The 21290-nt window shown below is 39.4% G+C and overlaps 1 protein-coding gene across 2 annotated transcripts in view; it reads right to left on the bottom strand.

Annotated features, from left to right (window-relative positions):
- Positions 1–21290, bottom strand: part of PRRG1 (proline rich and Gla domain 1) — a 30906-nt gene that overhangs the window by 7503 nt on the left and 2113 nt on the right. Inside the window, exons 1-3 of one of the 2 annotated variants that reach the window (XM_082277656.1) lie at positions 10900–10972; positions 7064–7113; positions 2701–2861 (exon numbers count right to left, since the gene is read on the bottom strand). In XM_082277656.1, coding sequence (XP_082133782.1) covers positions 2701–2861; positions 7064–7073 — 171 coding nt within the window. In that variant the 5' untranslated portion in view covers positions 7074–7113; positions 10900–10972. Of the gene's footprint in view, positions 1–2700; positions 2862–7063; positions 7114–10899; positions 10973–21290 lie in introns of those variants that run through there. The other variant, XM_082277655.1, reaches the window with a different exon arrangement.

Genomic DNA, 21290 nt, shown 5'->3' with positions numbered 1-21290 from the left:
AAGGTGGACTGATAATAAGCCAGTCAGAAGACTGCTTGGTATTTGCCAGGCAGAGGGTGAGAACAGAGCAGTAAGGGGAAGTGAGTGCACCTGCTACACGCTTTCCTTCTGGTCTGCTCCCAGTTTCAAGTGGCAGGAAAAGATTCACCTCTTCTCTTCTGAGTATTTATCCAGCATCTGTAATTACACAGACTGATACTGGCAGCCTTACTCGATCACATCATTTTAGATCTGGTGCTGCCAAGTTTTGAGTTGCTTACTAAGCTTTTTAGCAGTAGTTTGTTTGTTTTGCTTGAATAAAGCAACACAGAGAGCTTTGCAATTTGTGCAATGCTTAAAATTCATAGGAAATTTGCAACAGGAATGAAAATCTGGGACTTCCAGCTTTTAAAATCTTCATGCAGTTTAATTTAAAAAAAGTGACTTAATGGAAATTAAATTAATACCAGTGCTACAACCACACTCAGGTACTTTGCACAGTAACCTTTGTATAAATCTTTGAGCCTCCCAACAACCTCTGACACCTGACCAGTGACCACATGCAGTGCTGCCTGCAGGCTACAGGCACCACCAATGAACAGCTCTACAAGATCACACCTAGGGTTCACCTTATCTGTTAACTTCTCTCTGACAATAATCTTTAGAGACTGCTGAAAGAGTTCAAACACAAGCAGGCAGTGGTACTCTCCCAGATGTCACATATTTGTACCTCAAGAGCCTCCATTAGCCAAAGCTGATTCCTTTTAATTAATGGTTCCAGACTGATTAATCTTCCCTTCAGTTACATCACTGTTCTCTGAACCTATACAAGCTTTGAGACATCCTGTGGCAAGGCAGCTCTATTAGCTGTGGTGAGGAGAGACTTCTATTTGCTTTGAACCTGCACCTTTCCAGTTTCCTTTGAGGCCCCTCTTACCTCTGCTATGAGAAGGATGGCAAGTCACTGACCTCAGCTCAGCCTTCATTTCACAGACATCATCACATATTCCCTGATTCAATTATTTTATGATCTGTTGTTGTTATACATGTCTTTCCATATTTTTCAACAATTGTCACATTTCTCTGGTCCTTCCTCACCTACTAATTTGCTTTTAAAGAGGGAGATGAGAGTTGTACACATTCAAGATGTGGGTAAACTCTCTATTTTGATCTCCGCTCCTTTACTTCAGATTCTTATAACTCAGGTTTTTTTTATCTGGTTTTGGCTTTGTTTGACTGCTCGGCTTTAAATTGAAGTCTTCATAGATTGAAATTGTGATCTTGTTCCTGAATTCAGTTCAGAGCCAATCATATATTATAATAAATGTTCCCAATTCCTCCACATGCACATTTGTCAACACAGAATTTCATACTCTATTTTACCCACAAAGAACTTCAAATTCTTCCCTGTTGGCTCTAGCCTAACATAATAGATTTATCTTTATAATTAACTATATAGTTTTAAATAATAATTCTGAATCTGTCAAAACTCCCAAGCCTGTCTTGGAAATGTTGAATGGCATGTATGCACATTTGACATACACAATGCTAATTAAAAACTCAGGCACCAAAAATAACTTGAGGGAACTACTTGATATTCTTTTAATATTACAAATCTGCATGTTGCAGACCTGCCCAGAAGACTGCAGAAAAACAAAGAAGCAAATGGACAAGATAAAAAATACAAAGATAGAGATTAGACAAAAAGTTACCATGACATAAATAAGCTACAGACCCTATCTGACTTCTAGTCTATCTGTACTATGAAAGCTTTGCTCCTGTGTTTCTCTGAATATACTGTATCATATTCCCAGTCTACTGCATCCATTCCCTTCCCCTGGGACACAGATGTTAAGTATTACTAAGTGGCTGTGTGGATGGATACTGCTGGGGGACAGTGCACTAAATAAAGCCCAAGTAAATGAGTCTGGTCAGGCACGAGTGCACATTAGCAGAGCCTGGCCCATTAGCAGCTCACCACAGCAGAACACAGCAGCCAGGGAAAAAGGATACAGTAGTGGAAATGGATAATAGGTCAGGACCTTATTGGAAGCTCCTTCACCACTTGTGGCAGAAAAGAAATGTAATTGTTTCTATTTTACTACTTTCCAAATACCTCTGCAAGGGAAATGCTAATTACCATAACATGTTCCTAAATGGGAGAAAGAAGCTGAAGTGAGAGATAACATGTTCAGGTTATGTTTTCTCTAGTGACTGGAACAAAAACCAAAAATGATATTGTGTTAGAATTTTATACAAGTTGTCTCATTGTACACATTATTCTTAATTACACAATGAGCTATCATTAGGAATAGTCACAACAAGTCAAGCTTGGGAGGTAAAAAACACCTGTGTGCAGGCACTTTACAGCTTCAGAAAGAAGCAACTTTGAAGAGACACCACATGTCCTACAACTTCATTTTAATAAATCAGAAAATTCTCCTGCCAGCCTTATCCATCTCCCCAGGTATGACCCCCAACAAAAAGATGCCAAGAACTTAAAATGTCCACTATGCCTTTATACACTTATTTTTTGATGTGGAGCTCAGCCACTGCAGAGTGGAATGCGTCACCTGCGCAAATTTTGTGTCCTTGCCAGTACAATTTCCCTGTGCAAAAACCAAATCTAATGCAATGCTGGAAAACACACAAGCACTCAGTACACCCAAAAGTTTAGTATCAATACAGCCTACCCATCTTTACATACACAGCAAAACATACCGTTTTTTCCTCATTTTCAAATGCTTCTCTTGCTTCTTCATAGCTACAGATTTCTTCTCTGCATTCATGTTCTATGTCACCTTGCTTTATTTCTTCCAGGAAAGTGTTGGCTCTTGGGTATCTTTTTAACACAGAGTTGGCTTTGTCCTCTGTTAAGAACACTGCATAAGAAGAGGAGAGACAACAAAGGTCACTTCTAAAATAGATACCCAAAACCTCATGCTGGAATTGCTCAAAGAAAATATGCCTTTGAGAAAAAGTTTTTTCAAAGTCTTCCCCTTCATTTGATATGATAAAAAGCTTTTCCTAGTTTTGCTCACTGTTTTAAGTACTTGGGCCTACAATTTCTGTATCTACTGCTCAAATGTCATAAATGCAGAGACCTCCATTCAGCATCATAATCATGTGTGGTGTAACAAGACTGAAGCTGGTGCCCAAGAAGAATCCTTGGAAGAGAGAGGCACATGCTCAGCTCAAGCTGACACAGAACAAACAAATCCTGCTTGTCAACATCCAAAATGATATTTGCAACTGCCTGAGGGCATCATAGCCAGAATGCTCTGAAGTTTTTGATATAAATATTTATGACTATTACCCAGTCACAAACACCAGGCAGCTGCATTTATCAGTGTTTAAGTCTGTAAGTTTTCTCAAGCAACTTTGAAGCAGACTTATTCTCTTCATTCCAGAAATCTCAACCATGAAATGGGTGCCCTTTTGAGGGTGTGGGGGGAAGTATCCTCTTTCTATTTTCTTGAACCATACAGAAAACCTCACCTTATTTGACGAATCAAATGAAACAATCCTAAAAGGCAACCAATGTTCTGACACAGGTATTCCTTATTTGCTCTCCTTAGTTTGCTGTTCAAAGAAGAGAGCTGGAAGCAATCTCTTTTCTTCTGATGTTCCAGCTTTCCATCAAACTCTGTCTCAATGATTTCTACATAAGCAGTAACTGGAAACACTATGAAATCCATCAGACTGAATTACCCAGGAGGTACATCTGCAGTGCATGATGAAGGAATTCTCCGGCTATTTCAGGTCAGGAAGCAGGAACATCAAGTCAGTGCTACACTGTTCTTGGGCTCTCAGTGCCAGCAAGAGGGGATAATGATTCTGCCACACTAATGCATTTGTTGCACTTTCTTGGCCTACACAATCATTTGTGCATTGCTTCATTTACAGTTAGTCTGAAGGGTTTTGTTTCCCTCAATCATCTGATTTTTAATGTTATAAAAGGAGGACAGCAAGGAAACAAAGACAATCCCTGTGTCTTTGCTTTAGAAAGATGTGGTGGTATTTGCCAGCACTGATTAGCATAATTAGGCATAACTAATTTCAACTTGTTTAGTGTCTGTGGCATACTATTGTAATGGATCTATGTGGCCAGGCTACAGGGGTAGCTTCTGTGAGAAGCTGCTAGAAAATTACCCCATGTCAGGTGCGAAGCAAGGGGAGGAGGTGCTCCAGGTGCCAGAGCTGAGATTCCCCTGGAGCCCAAGGTGCAGACCATGGTGGAGGGGAGTGACAGCTTTGGTAGGCACTTGGTGTCCAGTCAGGTTCAATCAGTCACAACTTGGTTACAAATCATTAGAGTGATCTTCCTTTTGCAAAGGATTAAATGAAGATGCGAAGATTGAATTCCAAAACACCGCTGACTCCTATGCTTCCAGCTGAATACATTACACACATGCATTCAAACACATTACAGTGCTCATGAGGATGCCACGAGTACAGTGCATTCAACTCTGCAACGGCATCTACTGCAAATTTGGGTTTCTTCAGCACCACAGCTGAGCACATGGACATCTCCTATGGTGTAAGTTCAGTGACTAAATAACATAGAAATTAATATTCAGAAATCTCTTCAAAAAGGAAAGAAGATGGCTTTTTTCCACTTCCCACACAATTCCCCTCACTTCCCTCATGGCCTGAATAACTTGGTTTCTTTCATCCTCATGCCTCAGTGATCACCTCAAGGTGGTGAGCTGAAGAACTCATCCATGTCAGGAACGCAGCACACAGCCATGCCTGGGGATGAACTGCCAGTGCTTTTCCTACTTTCCCCAAATCCTTGTGGGCATTCTTGAAGGGAACAAGTGTCAGGCCAGACTCTCCTAAGAGTGTCCATATGTAGAGGCACTGAAGAGTAGATAATGCATTACAAATTAAGTTTTCCTTCCTCCAGCAGACAAAACCTAGGGAATTTCATTTCATGGATGGAATCCATCCCCAAAAAGAGCAATGAGAGAAATTATGACAGCTTTGTATGGGATGCAGAGGGAAAAGAAACACAGGAAAGGGCAGGTAGCTGAAAATACCTTGATTTGCATTCCGGCTCTCAGAAACAACATACAAATACTTGCTTCTACATGCACTTTCCAATTTGCAAAGAGAATGAAGGTTTAAAAGCTGGCATGTTAAGAAATATTGCATTTGATATATATTGGTATGAATTTCTAGGTAATACTTTAGTTTTCCAAAAGGAGCTATTCTGATTCAAAATGCATTCATAAAGAACAGCAAAATGTTAATTCTATTCAAGAACAGACAGTATATCACTATTTATACCCCCAAAGTTTTTATTTAACAACTCATATTCAGAAAGTCTGTCTTCTCTCACAATACAGTATAGAAAATGCACATTTCATAGAGACAAAGCCTGCTGAGGAAAATAAACTACATCCCATATTAATTATGAATGTATCCTATAAATAACAATCTCTGGCTAATCCAGACTAGGAATGCCTTTTGACCCTATAAAGCTGAAAAAAAAATGAAGTATATTAACTTGTTTGTTCTGACGAGACATTTTGAATGCTTTGCACGATCCTAGTGACTTTGAATTCTATTGAGAAGTCAATATAAATGTATCAAGGAAATAAAAACATGCTATCAAAATACAGGGATTTAATGACAATCAGTCATGGCCTGATGAATCTTATAAAAAAAAGAAAATGGAACTGTATTGCAGAACCCACTTCAACTTCTTAGTATTCCAGGACCATAATTATGTAGATATTCAGCTATAGATGGATAGGAGTGTGCAAAAAGCCCACTTTGGGTTGGATGCCCACCTAGCTAAGCCACAGCATGGCTGAGTTCACTGCAGCTGTTACTGTGGAGCTGAACATAATCAGGGAACACTTGCATGTGGTAAGAATAAAGGAATGAAGCAAGATAAGTCACTTTTTCACTTTGTTAAGGAGATCAACTAGCAAATACAAGAGAAAAGAAAAGTCAAAATTGTTGTTTTGACATTATGTAAGATACACACAGAAACAAATAATCTGAAGTCTCTTCTAGTTCCCCAGTTTTTGTATGATATAGATGAAGATATACAACTACCAAATTTAATGCATTTGAATACATTGTTTCTTCAGACATGCTTGTGCTCTGTATGTAACTGTAATAATTGGCTTTTACCAAGTTTTTATGTATCAGAAAGCTTCCAAGACTTAGTTTCATTTATTATTATTGAAGAGAACAATACAGTCAGATCAATTCATTACACATCCTCTGGAAAGCCTGCCTGCTACCCTAATAGTGAATGGATACTCTAGCAAGGTGAAATTCAATCAGAACCAGAGCCAGGCAAGGACACCAGAGGATAAATACATTGCAGCCTGCCAGCTGAAGCTGTCACAGGGGAAGAAAACAGGTTCTAGGTCTCTAGTGACAGAAGGGACAGGGATCAGCAACGTGGGAAAAGTATTCTGAGGGACAGAAGTGCCACTAAAGCAGAGCCCGAGGCAGCCTGAACACCAAAACCAGCTCTGTTGAGACCATTACTGAGCTTCCTCTTTTGACTCCTCACCAACATTTAACCACACTAAAATCACTACTAAATAGTAAAAGTAAACATTTTAGCTCTAAATTTGAAGCTGCTGCTATTAAATTAGAATCTTTGTGTAGGTCATCTTAGTAAGTCCATTTGGTTTGAATAGGGCTGGAAGGAGAAAAATGATTTGTGCTTTTATTTACAAAGTTTAAAAAGTGACTTCTGCTCTGAGAATCTGGGGTTACAGAGACAAGCTTAAAAACAGTTAAAACTAAAGTACTCAAGGCTGCAAATTCAGCTTTGTGGTCTTCATTCTGCAGCCAGCTTTCAAAGAGCCACAATAAGTCTGTGATGATTTTTATGGTCTGCAAATAATATCTCTGTCAGAACAGTTGCATGACTCCAGTTGAGCTCAGTGTGGGCAAAGATCTGTGTCTCATCTGTAACATCAAAGGCAGTTCAATGCCAGAGGGCATCTTTTGTGCAAAGAGACTGGGATTATGAGCAGAGGAGAGTTTTGGGGTGTGTTACTGTCCACAGGAAACAACAGAGAATGCACACTCATCAGTAAATTAAACTTACCACTATCCATGGTGATTGCTGTCAAGGCAGGGAACTTGCAAATACCAAGTCTGTAAACAAAAGAGGAAAACATCCTGTTGAGTTTGTGAATTACAATCAACTTGGACAAGTTTCTCTTGATTCCCACATACTGGTACAAATACATCAGTATTTGAAACTCCATGATCAAGATCAATCCCTCTTCTGACTTGTACCAGTACTGCATGCAGGTTAATTTCAGTAGTATAGGAATACTATCCAAGAAAAAGATAACCTTTGAAATGGTGAATGTTTAACATTTTTCAAGACTTTTCAGATTCAGAATATACAAAAATGTTAATGTGAAATAAGAAGGTGTGTATAATTTTAAACAAAATGCAACCTGTTTTGCCTAAATGAACTTGAAAGGTATTACATTCTCCACTGTAATTACTTATACTTTAACTAAGACTTAAATTCACTCTGCAGAGATCATCAAGTCAACTCAGTATCTTTAGTCTATAGATCAGATTTTTTGAAATCAGACTGAACACATGGAAATTCATTCAGAGTCAGCTACTGATTAAAACAGGATGCCTGCATAAAGTTCAAGGGCAGAACAAGACCTGTGATTTGGCAAAGGAACTTGCACTACATGAGAGGATCCCAACCTGCCCTACAAGAACTTACATGTAGTTTGTACCTCATCTTGGAAAGAGAACAGAGAGGAGATGCTCTCAGTTGAGAAAGTGCCTGAAGCTCATTGCACCCACCAGGCAGAGAGCCAGCAAGAACTGCATCTGGAGGCAGCAAGAGTAGTGCAGCTCCTTGGAGTCTTTACTGGTATGGGAAAAGTTAGGAAAATAAAAGCTTTCGGCAAAGTAAGAGCATCGGCCTAACCAAGTTAGTAGAACACCATGAGGTTAAAGGGACTTTTATTAATAAATCACCTACTCCTAAGGCTTAGCACCAGTCTTCAGAGGCCAGGTTACACATCAACATATCACACCACCCAGATGTCCTCACTTTCCAAAAATCCAAACCCCCATAAGCAAACTTTTCTGTAAAAAAGGTTGGCCATGGCTGTTGTAATAAACAAAGAGGGAAAGTTAATGTTTCCAGCCTGGCCTGCCCAACACCGTAACTCGTCGTGCAAGAACAGACTGCAGTACTTGTACAGACTGCTGAGGTGAATGGTGCTCCATGAAGACATCCCAGCCTGCCAACAAAACTGTAGGATTGGCACTACAAGATGTAGGGTGAAGGAACAAACTGATTTTAAAGCAAGTTCATCAAATCTCTGTAAAGGCAAATAAATGTGAGTAAAGAGCAGACATTACAGCACTCTGAAATCTCACCACCATAGAGTTTAGCTTGTTGTTACTAAGTATTTAAGGTTGACAGAAGCAATGGGCTAATTTTTTTTTCAGAATATATATAAAACCTCTTTTAATAGCCAGAAGTTTTCTTAGCAGACTACTCTATGCCAAAACAAATGACCTTTGCCCTTTGCTTCTTGAATAAAAATAAAATTAATGTCATTTTATGATTAGTCACGTTGTTGCAACCCAAGTATCTGTGATGAAGAAATTGCTAAACTTATTTTAATAAACAGGCCACGAAAGATTTGGCTAGTTAGTGGTCTACCTATTCTCTTTATCTATTACATCATTATTTTCTTTTGCCATTTATTACCCACCAGTTTCAGACAGCTGGTATAGCAACAGCCCCCAAATAAACACACATTAATAGAAGAGGCAGCACCCAGGAGTGCTCCCTTGCTCTGTTAAGTGGCAGCAGTGCAGTGAATTAAACATACCTTCCTATGCTTCCCCTCTCAAATGGGGTCATTTTTTTTTGCCAGAAATTTCAGTTAGTCTTTAATGTTTCACCCTTTTAACACAACTTGGGTGTGGATTTCTACAGCATTCAAAAAAAACCCAAAACCAAAACCAAAACCAACACCAACCAAACAAACCAACCCAAAACAGAAGCCAGGCATCCACATCCATGAGTCAAAACTGCTCTGATGGCTCTGCCTATTTGGAACTGTGCTGGGAAAAAGGGGACTTGGTGCCTCCCTGCTGCTATGGCATGTTTTCCACCAGGAGCAGAGTAAGTCACTGCCTCTGCCTTGGCACCTAGCACTAGGTACTTGGCATATCATGTTCTCTGGGAATCAACGTCACAACACCGACATACACAGATTGGGAAACTGGGGAAAACACATGAAGGAGGAGAAAAAAGAAAATGCAGAAGGCAAAACATCTTTTAATTTCTTCAAAGGCAGTTATATTAGGAGCTAGTGACAAAAGAAAGATTTGCTGAAGTGGCTGCAAAACACAAATTACGTTTCTCTTTACGTCCTCTACCCATAGAAAGAAACAGTATGAACTTCTCTAGGAAATATCAAATACAGCTTTTCAGTCAGTGGCTGTAGTGCAGAAACTTCCTTTCATCAATCCACATTAGATTGTTACAGCAATTACAACTATTTAGAGCTCCCTGGAACTACTTATGCCCATTCTCTGACAAATGTGTCTTTCTATGCTCTCCTGACTTTCCTCTCAAACTTCTTCATTTCCAAGTTCCCACAACTCACAGCTTCCTGCTATGACACCCAAAAACCTACAGGGCTAGAGGTTGATTAAGGACATGGACAATGGCTGCCCTGCCACTACATGGACATTTCACTCATGGAACAGGCTCTCCCACTGCACAGGAACCGCTTGGGTCTTTGCCCTCTGTTAACTGTCCCTTCCCCTAAAGGGAAGGAGTTTAATTCTACTTTGGTCCTCTACTCTGACACTCTTGGTTCAAACTGACTAAATAGTTCAAAGGTGGCTTGTAAGAAGGGGTTGAACAAAGAAAAGCACGAAAATCATTTTTACTGTCATAAGCCAGCTAATAAAGCTGAAGAGGGCAGGTCACACCACAGGAACAGCCTGACTTGCTACTGACTCATTTATTCCTCTGCCCAACTCTTTACTTAGTTTCCTGCTTTTAAGTCTCCACAAACCTTACTGGAACCTACGATGGCCCTGTGGTGTCAAAGCAACCTTTTTCTTTTCTATACACAAATGCAAGAACAAACACACACAAGCCCCATACCCCCGACAGTACGTAAATATCACCAACATTTGTTGTTTCATGAATCCCTCTTCTATCCATCTTCTATAAGGTTATGCATCACTTTAGATATGTGACAACACGATGAACAGCTGTATAGCACTATACTCATGCTGAGTGTCCAATTCTGAGTTAATGGCAGCTGGTAGATCCAACCAACACATGACCTTTCCTGACTGCCTGGCTTGGCTGTCAGTAGAATGGTTAAAAAACAAAACACAGAACAATAAACCACACACTTCTAGTAGGAACTATAATGAAACACTGAGTTTTAAAGCCCGTGAGACAGCCCAGGAGACACATCAACACCACCCCTGCTATTTACCAGCACTACCCTGCTCACCAAGAAAGGGCTGCAGCTTCTTAGCACGGAGAAACATCTTGCATGCAAGTTTAAGGAACTAATATTGAAGTAACAAACCAAGGGGTACACTTCTTTCCACAACTAACCTAAATATTTTTTTTTTCAATTCTGAAAGTACCCAAATCTTGAATACACTATCTATAAGCATAAAGCATAGAATATTTGTATACACATTTCCAAAGGTGGTAATCATATTGTAGCAGTGGCAATCTCTTAAACTGGGAAGGTAACTAATTTCAGCATTAAAAGCTGTTGTCTTAAGACAGTGTTTCTGCAAGATTTTGTTGCATTTATTAAGACAACCATCTTTGGCTGGCAGGCACACACCTCTTCTGGGTACATTTCCTGACTCTGAGTTTAAAGGCAACTTGTGTGCAGCACGTACCATTAAAGGACAGAGGATCCGATTGAGGGCACACAAACTGCCTGCACTGTTCTCACTCACTGTCGTGTGTTCCAAGGGCACAGAACATCGAGAACAAAGCGAGTCCTTAAGCAGAAAGAGAAGGGAAAATAAGGCTAATATAAAGCAGCAGCAGGATTTTTCCTCACTTGGTTTCTCCCCTGCTGTGTTAAAAGGGACTTAAAATACTGCAAGGCCCCTGTTCTTCTCTCGGCTGGGGAGGGATGTGCATGACAGTGTCCAGGGAGGGAAGAGGCTTTTTTTCATTCTGCAACTGAACTCTGACAAGTGATACAGCTGTTAACTTCAGTTTTGTAATATGTACTATTCATGAAGCCAAAGAGCTACATAATTTCTTAAAGTTATAAATATTTAGGTTCTTCTGGAGCTTTCTATGAAAGCAGGTCCATTCCAGGGACACTATTAACTGAAACATCAGTAGACATTCAGTCTAAAACTAAACATCCCTGTTCTAGCCCCTCAGCCCCAAACAAATACAACAACTGAAATACTCCTGGGGGAGGTTTGTTTAGAAGAAATATTCAAACATTTTCAATCTGACTTCCTGTGTACCTATTTAATTATCTGACAGCCATGCATTCACAATGCATTATGTGCTTACCTAAAAATCCCACTCTCACCACATGTCTTTTATACACTTGGAAAAAATGTTACAGAAGACTACAATTTCACTTATTGCTATCTACCTGCAAAGAGTTTTCTCCCCAGGAAAAGCATACCAAAGAATTTACATGGATTCAAATGCTGGAAGAATAGATTGGTTTTTCCCTGAACAGACATTTCATAGGATATGGGAGAATCCTGTATTTATTAAGTTTAGTTTGCTTGCAACAGCAAGGTATTCCAGGGAATTTGGTGGGAATAAAGAGGGATGGAACACCTTGGAAACTATCAGAGAAGGATGCAAAAAATTTATCCCACCTCAAACTACATGGGGCCAGTATAAGAGTAAAACAGAGAACTGAAAAACCTTCTGCTTTGTATATGCTATTTGATCACAGCATTATAAAACATCATCATTAATTTAAGCATCTAAAACCACAGACCAGATCACTAAGAGGAACCTGTACTTAGCAGATTGCCACTGCACCCTAAACCCAGTGAAACAGATCATTACTCACAGAATGAGCATGCACAGGGCACAACACCACCCTGTTAGCAGACAGAAGGAAGCTCCTCATGACTGCAGCTGGACAGGACTGCAGCTGGAGAGTTTGAGCTTCTGCCTCAACTTCATTATCCCCTCTTCACTCTGTGTTTTTCGTTCTGTTTAAGCTGTGGCAATATTCTGGCTGGTTATTTTCTGGATACTTCCAGGGGTTCAAAGGGGGAATTGCTACAAGCTAAGCTATCTCTTCCTTCCCCTCCCTTTCAAAATCAAACAAGAACATTCTCCCGATACATCTTGGCAAGCAGGACATTTGGCAGGAGAAGTAACAAAACTCTCTTTAGAGAAAGGGAGAATTTTGGTGGATTGCATTGTTTTAAAACTCCTGGGGACCATGTGGGGCAGTTCCTGGGAGGCATAATTGAACACGTACATAACCATCTGTGTGGAAACCAGAATTCCACAAATCCTCAAGAGACCATGCCTTTCCGAGCAGCATATACAGTAGAATTTCATACACCTCACTCTTCTGTAAGCTACTGACAGAAGACATTGCTTAAGGTTAGACAATCTCCTACGCCTCGGGAATTCAAATTCAGAGTATTTAACTTGATAATCCATTGAAGTGTTGATATAACAATAACCGGTTCCTCTCCTTTTTCAAGCAAGAATGATGAACAATTAAATAAAGCTTTCACAGTAGGATGTGCTTTTATCCTGATTTTGTTTGGGCACAAAACTGATACTATGTCACTTATCTATTCCACATTCTGCTCCTCCCTCAATACCTTTCAACTAAATCTGACACTGAGACTTCTTCTGTGCTCCCACACATTTTCCACAAAAATCAATGACCAAGAAGAACAGAGAAAGTTCATTAATGCTCTCACTGAAGTGAAGATGGGTTTACCAATTGCAGCAGTATCTCAACAGTCACAGTGTCTTTGGCAGCTGGAAATCACTATCCATTTTGCCAGCAAAAAGAGGGCAGTTAGGAAGCAAACACCATGTCCAGGACCAGCTACAGCTCCACAGCCCTTTGCAAGGGGGCAACTCAAGTAAGTTAAAGAGACAAGAACAGGGAAAGAGCACTGCCAGCACATGCGAGATGTCAGAACATTGTGATTTGGGGTAGCAGCTGGATAACAAGGACAAGCATGTTAGGGAATTGAGGGGAAGTCAGATTAATAGTGGGAAAGGTGAAAAGGTAACAGAGACAGGAATACAGCTTCACTATAGATCTGGTGCTCCCTGACCTAATTAGTGTTTGGGTGCCAGCTGACAAATCTAACTTGTCAGCCACTTGGATATCATCTATTGTAACTTAGGCTTGAATAGCTGGACTCTTTATATGAAGCAATTACACTGGCCATGAATAATAACTTCTAAGTGCATAATAATTATCTCTATCCATGACTACACTCACATTAGCTAGGAATGCAGAGCACTAGGAGTGCACCTGAAGAGCAAAACAGTTGGTGCTGAGGACCCAACACTTACACAAAAGAGGTCAAGAATTTTACTTTTGGGGTAGCTCTAATTTGCTTTCATGAGCTGAGCACTGTCTGGCAGTGGGACTGCAGCTCTTGGAGTTTATCTTCTGGTTTACCTGCATCCAACAATAGCTCAGTCTGAGTGTTTTGAAATGTTTTTGCAATGCAAACCAAAGCACAGTAAGTAGTGACAATTGGGAGATTCCTAATCTGAACCAAAATGCTACTGCAGATACACTCAACAGGCACTGTATGAGCACACTCACAGCAGTAAGAAGCTGAGGAAGGAAGATCTATATAAATGATTCCTCAGTAAAGAGCCCAAGGTTGTTATGGGGTGATAGTGAATGTTTGGGAAGAACTTTCTGTGAAGCTACAAAATTACTCTGATAAATAAGTTGACAAAAACAAAGGTAATGTGAAGCTCTCCCTCAAACTAAAAAACAAACCAAACAATAAAACCTCTCAAAAATAAAAAATCTCGCCACAGTCAAAGAGATTTCTGAAGCAGTCTATTTGCTTGTCTCTTGTCTTCAAAAGTTATGTTCTTGGCATGGAAATTAAATACTGCTAATACACAGGACACCACAGGGTCCAGTCTAAGGCTAAAGATCTGAATACAGGAGTGGTTTCTCAGAAATACCACAAAAAGAGACACAGAGAGACAGCTAATCCAGGAATTATGAGACAACCTAGCCGGCCCTCACCTCCCCAAACAAAAAAAGCACCTTCTTCCTTCCCCCCCCCAAGGACTGGAAATTGGCAGTTACAGACTAGAAAATTAACATCCAGCTCAAGATCACCACTACCGATATTTTCAATAACTTCCTCTCCAAAATGTTACCAGCTTCTAAAATCATAAAGTAACACACAAAGTCAATACATAATAAGCCAGAGAAAGTACACAATCCCTTTGCTACACATTTACAGGTGGCTGAAGTGTTAAATGATGTGTTGATAAAATCCTATGTTATACTAGTAAAGTGACAGCTGCTTATTGAATATCTATCATGTATTTTTTTAAATTTATACTAAGATAAAATAATCAATGGACCCGCTAGAACTTTTTAAGAAAAAAACCCACATGAACCCACATCTACAGTATCAGAATGCTGCAGAATGTTTTCTTTACAGCATGTTTTCACTCACAGCTTCCCTAAATTAGGAGCTTTGAACGTGCACTCATTTTATTTTCCTCCCCTATTCTGTCCCCGTTTTCATACAAATGAAACATTTGCATCTGTTCTGCAGATTACGAACAAGCCAACTTTGATTTTGTAGTTCAGACCATCTCCTGATGCTTTACAGACAACAAACTGAGCAATAGCCAGCAGCTCTCAACTTCAGCTGAAAATGGATTAAAAATTACATATTGCTATTTATTTGGAAAGAAGAAAAATATCCTTTGTGTTTAAATCATCAGTGTATAACAAACCTCTCAGTTCAGAGAAGACAGACATTCAGCTGATCTAACTGTAACACCTGCAACTCATTGCAGCCAACCATTACTTCTCACATGAGAAACTGGAGGGTATCCACTGACCTCAGCTGACACAGACGTAAATAAATCAAAGGACCTGAAATTTCACATAGTGTATAATTCATGGAACTTGCTGCCATAGGATGCTGTTCAGGACAAAAGTAGAAATAGATGAAAACAAATAAAAAGGGAATCAATAAATGAGGGTGGGATTTGGTGATTACTGGAACACAATTCTTCAGATGTAGCTTTTATTGGTAACTACCTGGCTGTAAAAGGAGAAAAGAAGTCCAGTGACCAGTACAGAATGGGTAACTACATCCAGTTCCTCTCCAAAGTGGTTTAAAACTGGATTAGGACCAGGGGAGTAAATATCAGCACATAATACCATGACAAAACCAGAAATTGAGTTGATAGACGGCAAGTGGCCTCTTTAAAGATCCTACTCCCTACCTACAATCACCCTTTCACACTGCCTCTGGTCTCCCTAATCAACACATCAAAGAATTCAGGATAAGTAGAAAGAGTACAACAGTGTTTTCTGCCTTTTAAAAGCATATATAGGTTAGGTAGGGAAGGGAAAAAAAAGTAAAAGTACTTTAAAAAAAAAATTTTAGATCATACCTTCCAGACATGAGAGAGAAGGGCCAAAGAACAGTCTCTGGGCACAGTCCATTCACAAAAGTGTAATTTCATTGCAGGTACAGTGTTTGTCCGTTCAGAAAAGGTCACAAGATCAAAGTTAACAAGGTACCATTTATCCTGCTCTGAAACTCTTACAGATACTTTCTTCCCCAACACAGCTTATAAAGCAAAACCATGACCCAAGTGTCACCAATAATACCTTTACAGATTTTCCAATAACACAAACTGGCTGTACAAGATTCAGCCTCCAACTGCATTAATCTGAATCCAATATTCAAGTCTGCTGTTTTCACAGAAAAAGAGAGACCTAACAATTCCATACATTTGAAAAAGGTTTTCCTCAACTCACTGAAGTTTTTCTTGGAATTATTACAATATTGTGAAAGGCAAGCAGCAATAGCTACTTCTAAAAGTCAGTTTCCCTCCAAAGTACCAGTAGTTTTCAAGCAGCTATTAAAAAAACCCAGAAAGAGTCTAGATCTCAGAATGTGCATTTTTGCAGTAAAAAGGAACCTGGATAATTGCACATTGGCATCTTTATTTTGCATGCAATAATTTTATAACAAACAGAAGACTACTACTTCATGAAGTTTATTTTGTTTTTCTGTGATGAGGCAACATTCTGCCCTGTACAGCAACTGCATTTAGCACTTGTTTTGTAGGCCAATGTCTAACACCCCACTTAATTTAGAAAAATTAACCCCAAACCAATAAAAAGTAATTCCTTTGTGAAGTACTAAACTAAGCTACAGAAATATGCAAACAAAGCCTTCTCTTCCAAGTATTCATGCACCATCAGCATGCTTTAATATAAATTTCCACCCTGCCTGTCCTCCCCTGAAGCAATGCATATATGACAACATTTCAGAGCATGTTTTAATAGGATTTTCCAGTCAACCAAAAATCAAATTGAAGACAAGTTATGAAAGAGTCATAAACACATATTTCATCTTATTGAATTATATGGTACCTAGGCAAAAGATAATGAGGCACAACTGCTTTAGAGACTTTATTAAGTTTTCTGTCACACTGGGGAATTGCAAAGAGAGTGCATACAGAAAGTTGTACACAAGAGTCCACAGAGCAGCTGAAGTAAAACAGAAGGATAAAAAGCCCTACAAACCAGGAAAAAAAAAATAATGTAAGTTTAAAATACTAAATACTCTTACTTCCCTCTCTCAACACCCACATCCATTATTCCTCACATCACCTTTACCTGAATTTCCAAATATGTGAAGATGTACACATTATTTTACTGCATTGCACTTGATTGCACCTACACACAAAAGTACTCCAGCTCATTTACACTTTTGGGGTATAGTAAAACATGATGTTTTGGCTTCAGCCTTGAAAAAGAGTCAAGGAATTTCTCCTCCTTTCCAGCCACTGCCACCCACCCTTTCCCGGGGATCAGACCCCCGATGTGGCTGATGCAGTTCTGTGCTCTGCACTTCAGCTTTGTCCCTCACCCACTGACCTCCCTCCTCCTCTGCCCCTCTGCTCTCCAGGGCAGCCACAGAAAGGAAATATGAACTTTCCAGACTGTATCTCCCACCAAAGTCAACCTCTCAGGGAGCTAGTTTTGCATCCCTTGTGACCTCTAGTCCAACAATTTTATTCATGGTCACTTCCATGGAGCAGCAGAAATCCTTAAATTCATGGAAGTTTTCCTAAAGGAAGCACACTGGTCTAGAGGATGGAGGCATTCTGAACATCATAACTGGAGAAAACACTGGAAGATGAACTAGCATCTAATTCAAACAGTCATTTATGAAGAAATAAGTATCACAGTAAAGCTCTAAATCACAACTGATCAATCATGCAGCATAAATGCATACCTACCAGTATCAGGTCATACTTACAAAGAATTTTTTTGTACTTTCAAGCATTGTAAAAACACTAGAGCAGCTCCCAAAACTAAACCAATAATTCTACTGTTGATCTCCTCCATATGAAGTGACAGAGTACAACACCCATTCTGCCTGAGTAGGAAGCACAAATTGCACATAACAAAAACAATTCAGAGTACGTTCACATTGACGTTCCTAAAACTCACATGCCAAATTAATGTCTCAAATTTGTGTGTGCAATTATATGTATTTGAAGATGTAATTTATCTTAGTTGTATCAAATGCATACACAGAATTAAAATGAAATTAGCTGTTGAAAACTTCATTCGTAACTGACAGATCCTCTACAGAATCTAACATGTCTAACATTTTGTTCTTGGAAGATTTAAATGGGTATTCCCCTATTACCCCACAAAGCTGAACACCTACTCCACCACACAGAAAATGTGGAGGAGTCTTCTAATGCAAAAAATACACCACTGATATTTTTTAGGTCTGGTAATTCATTCACATATGTTATATGCTGCAGAAGTCATTGGAGACATGCTGTCCATCAGCAGGTGCATCTCCACCTTTGGTATTTCTGGTGTAGACCACTTGACCCACACAAAAGGTTTTGTAGAACCATAGAGCAGCCCAGGCTGGAAGGAATGTCAAAAGATTGTCTGGTCCAACTTTTTGTGGGAAAGGAAGCCCTGATGAGTTTATCCAGCACCCTGCCCAATTGCAAAAAAACCCCTCTAGTTATGGGGACTCCACCATGTTCTTGGGGAGGGTGTTCCAGTGACTGATTGATCACATTGTAAAAAATTTCTTTCTTATATTGAGATGAAAACTTTGATCAAACCTTTGCCAAAAGTTCCTAACAAACAGCCATAGTGAAAGTGCTTTGATACTTCCATTTTTGACAACTGCAGATCTGATGAGCTTGTAGTTGGGCACTTCTTTACAGTTCACCCTAAGCGGCCTTTTCATAAAAGATGAGTTTGTTCACCTTCTCACTTTCTCGCTTGTTTCAAAATAAAACAGATCAGCTCCCTGATGCAGTTGGCTGCAGAACACCAGGGAAGCAGTCAAAATGCAAAACCCAGCAAGGATGGATTGGAAAAGGAAGAACTCGTGTTTTCAGGCAGTGACAGAAGCTTAGACCAATTAAGCCGCTTACGCAGCCGCACACTCAATAGGCCAAGCCTTTATTTTGCTGCTGCCCACAGCTCTGACAACCAACAGCAGCAAACAGAAAATAGCACAGTGAGTCCATTCCATTCCTGATACTCAGACCTGCTCAGCAGTATTGAAATAAAATATCACAGACTGAGCTCATTTCAGCTGCCATGGGAGAAATCTATAGGAAAGCCAGCAGGAGATTTAACTAATTCTGACAATGAAACCTCATTTAACCCTTCCCCACTCCCCATAGCCATGAGAATAGACTAGGGACAGAACGACAAACAGAAAGTTGTTTCTCCTCCCAGGTTTATTTAATAAATAGTTTGAAGAGTTACAGTCTGCAAATAAAAGCTGAAGAATGGACACAAGGTCAGTAAACAGCTCACTGAATCCAGAGATACAGCCAGGTGCAAAAGTTCACATGTCTGATGAAGCCACTATTTATGAATTTTCCTGCTAGGATTTCATAAACTGCCTTCACACCAGTGACCTAACAAATTCTCGCTTTTTGAGTCATTCTTCAATGCCAAGTAGGAAACATTTAAAAATGCAGCTACTTACAATAAATATTACAGTTTAGACAGGTAAGCAGTTAATTTAGCAATTGGGATTTTAATGAAGAATTGCTGTAAAGTGAATCTTGAAACCGGTCCATCCATTGTTATACTACAGGAAAACAAAGAGCTCAGCAACACAGGAATATCCAGAATTACCACAATTCTTGGTGTAAACAAACAAACAAAAAAATCTCACCCACCCTAGAGTTCTGGCAAATACAGATTTTCTGCAGTTTCAAGTGATACAATGAATACTTCACTACGACAAATTACTCCCATCCTACACTTCACATGGTGTCTCTGGATTTTAGCTTAAATGTCACTTAATCTGACCACTCTTGGAGTAATCATATTGGTACAGACTAACCACTAAAATGAAAAACTGGAAGTATGTCAAGTATTTTCAAACATGATACGCTACCTTTCAAAAGTAATTTCAGAAGCACATGAGAAGGCTGATTCAAATACTTTAAATGAAACACTACACTGAGCAGGTAAAATGCACAATGAAATATGTAAAATGCACAATGAAATGTGTAAAATGCAAGGGATCTCAAAGATCTTTCAAGATGCAATTGCAGGATAGTCTCTCTCTCCCTCATGTAAAGACATCTATGCTCAAAAAAATAATCTGTTTACACAAAGCAGCATTCCTGGTTTGAAAATGGGCAACACTTCTTGAGCTACTACATTATCCAGGAGTCTCAGCCCTGGATGCTAACTCCAATATATTGGGCCGTGCAAATGTATTTCTTGCCTGATTTTATAAATGTAGTTCTGAACAGACGCCTTTTATTTAAAGTTATCTTACATAATGATTGTACATTATTAAAAATAAGCAACAGCCTGAAATAGGCACAAAAGAGCTCTCAACAGATGAGTTTTCTTAGCAAGCCAAAATCCATGGTGTGATTTTAGGTGGCTGGCATGCAATTTCTTTAACTTTCAGTATGAATACAGGCTTTGCTTTTGAAATGTAGCTATTCTAATAATAGTATTCAGCAATCTTGATTAAAACACATATTACTTGATAATAAGCACCATCAAAATTGTTAGCAAGAGAAGAATGGGTTAAGTGTATTTCAGACCTCACAAACGTGTATCAAATTTTACTTAACAAGAATCAGTAAGACAAGCAAAGGCAAACAAGGAAAAGGCTGGGTATCGTCAGATTAGATTTTACAAGATCAAATAGTTACCAACATCTGAACTCAGCTGGCAGGAGAACAGACGAGCCATTAGGTCATTCAGGCCACTCCTTTGCCAGCTCTGTAGGGTTCTCTACTGCACACTGCAAGTGCTTTTGTTTATAAAGTGGAAGGGGAGAGGAAGCAATGGTGGGGAGAAGAAAATGGATTGTCTTTGGAGGCTGAAGCAAAACAACCATTAAAGAAACACCAGCCAGACCAGAAAGCATCCTGGAAACACAGCTGACGGGAATTCATGAAAGAGCAAGATGAAAACCAGCAACAAAGTTCAGGATTGAGCTGAGAAACTGAAAGCAAAAGCTTTTAACAGGATGGTGCAAAAAAAAAAAAAAGAAATTAGAATTCTTGCCTATAGGAATCTGGTGTTATTTGGTGAGTAAATGGGAAGAAATTTATTGGAACAATAGCAGAGGGAAGCAGAGGGGCAAAATGGGTTAGTTTTTTCCCAGTACTCAAACTTGGGGTAAGTGGTACCAACCACATCTCTTGTTCCCTGCCTGTCCAGCTGTTCCTAAGAGCCAGGTAAGTTGTTTTTCAACCTGATTGATCCTGTGATCTGCCTCACCAGAAGAATACAGAAAAGGTTACACTATCACAAGTGAGGGAGGTCACAGAGGCAGGCAGAACAAAATGATGGACAAGAGGATCACAGGAAATGGGAGGTTTTAAATGTTTAAAATGGCAGAGCAAACAAAAATGGTTCACACTGCTGTAGTCTAAAGTTAGCACTGTCCTGAAGTATATGTTATGCTGCTTTTGCCAGATAATTTATTCATGACTCTAGATAAATTATCTAAAAATGCTGTTCCAATGTGGACACCAACTACATACATTTTATTTT

The sequence above is a fragment of the Coloeus monedula genome (assembly GCF_965178545.1).
Source record: "Coloeus monedula genome assembly, chromosome: 3".
Lineage (NCBI taxonomy): Eukaryota > Metazoa > Chordata > Aves > Passeriformes > Corvidae > Coloeus > Coloeus monedula.
Note: the sequence above shows the minus strand (reverse complement) of the source record. Positions and strands in the feature narration are given on the sequence as shown.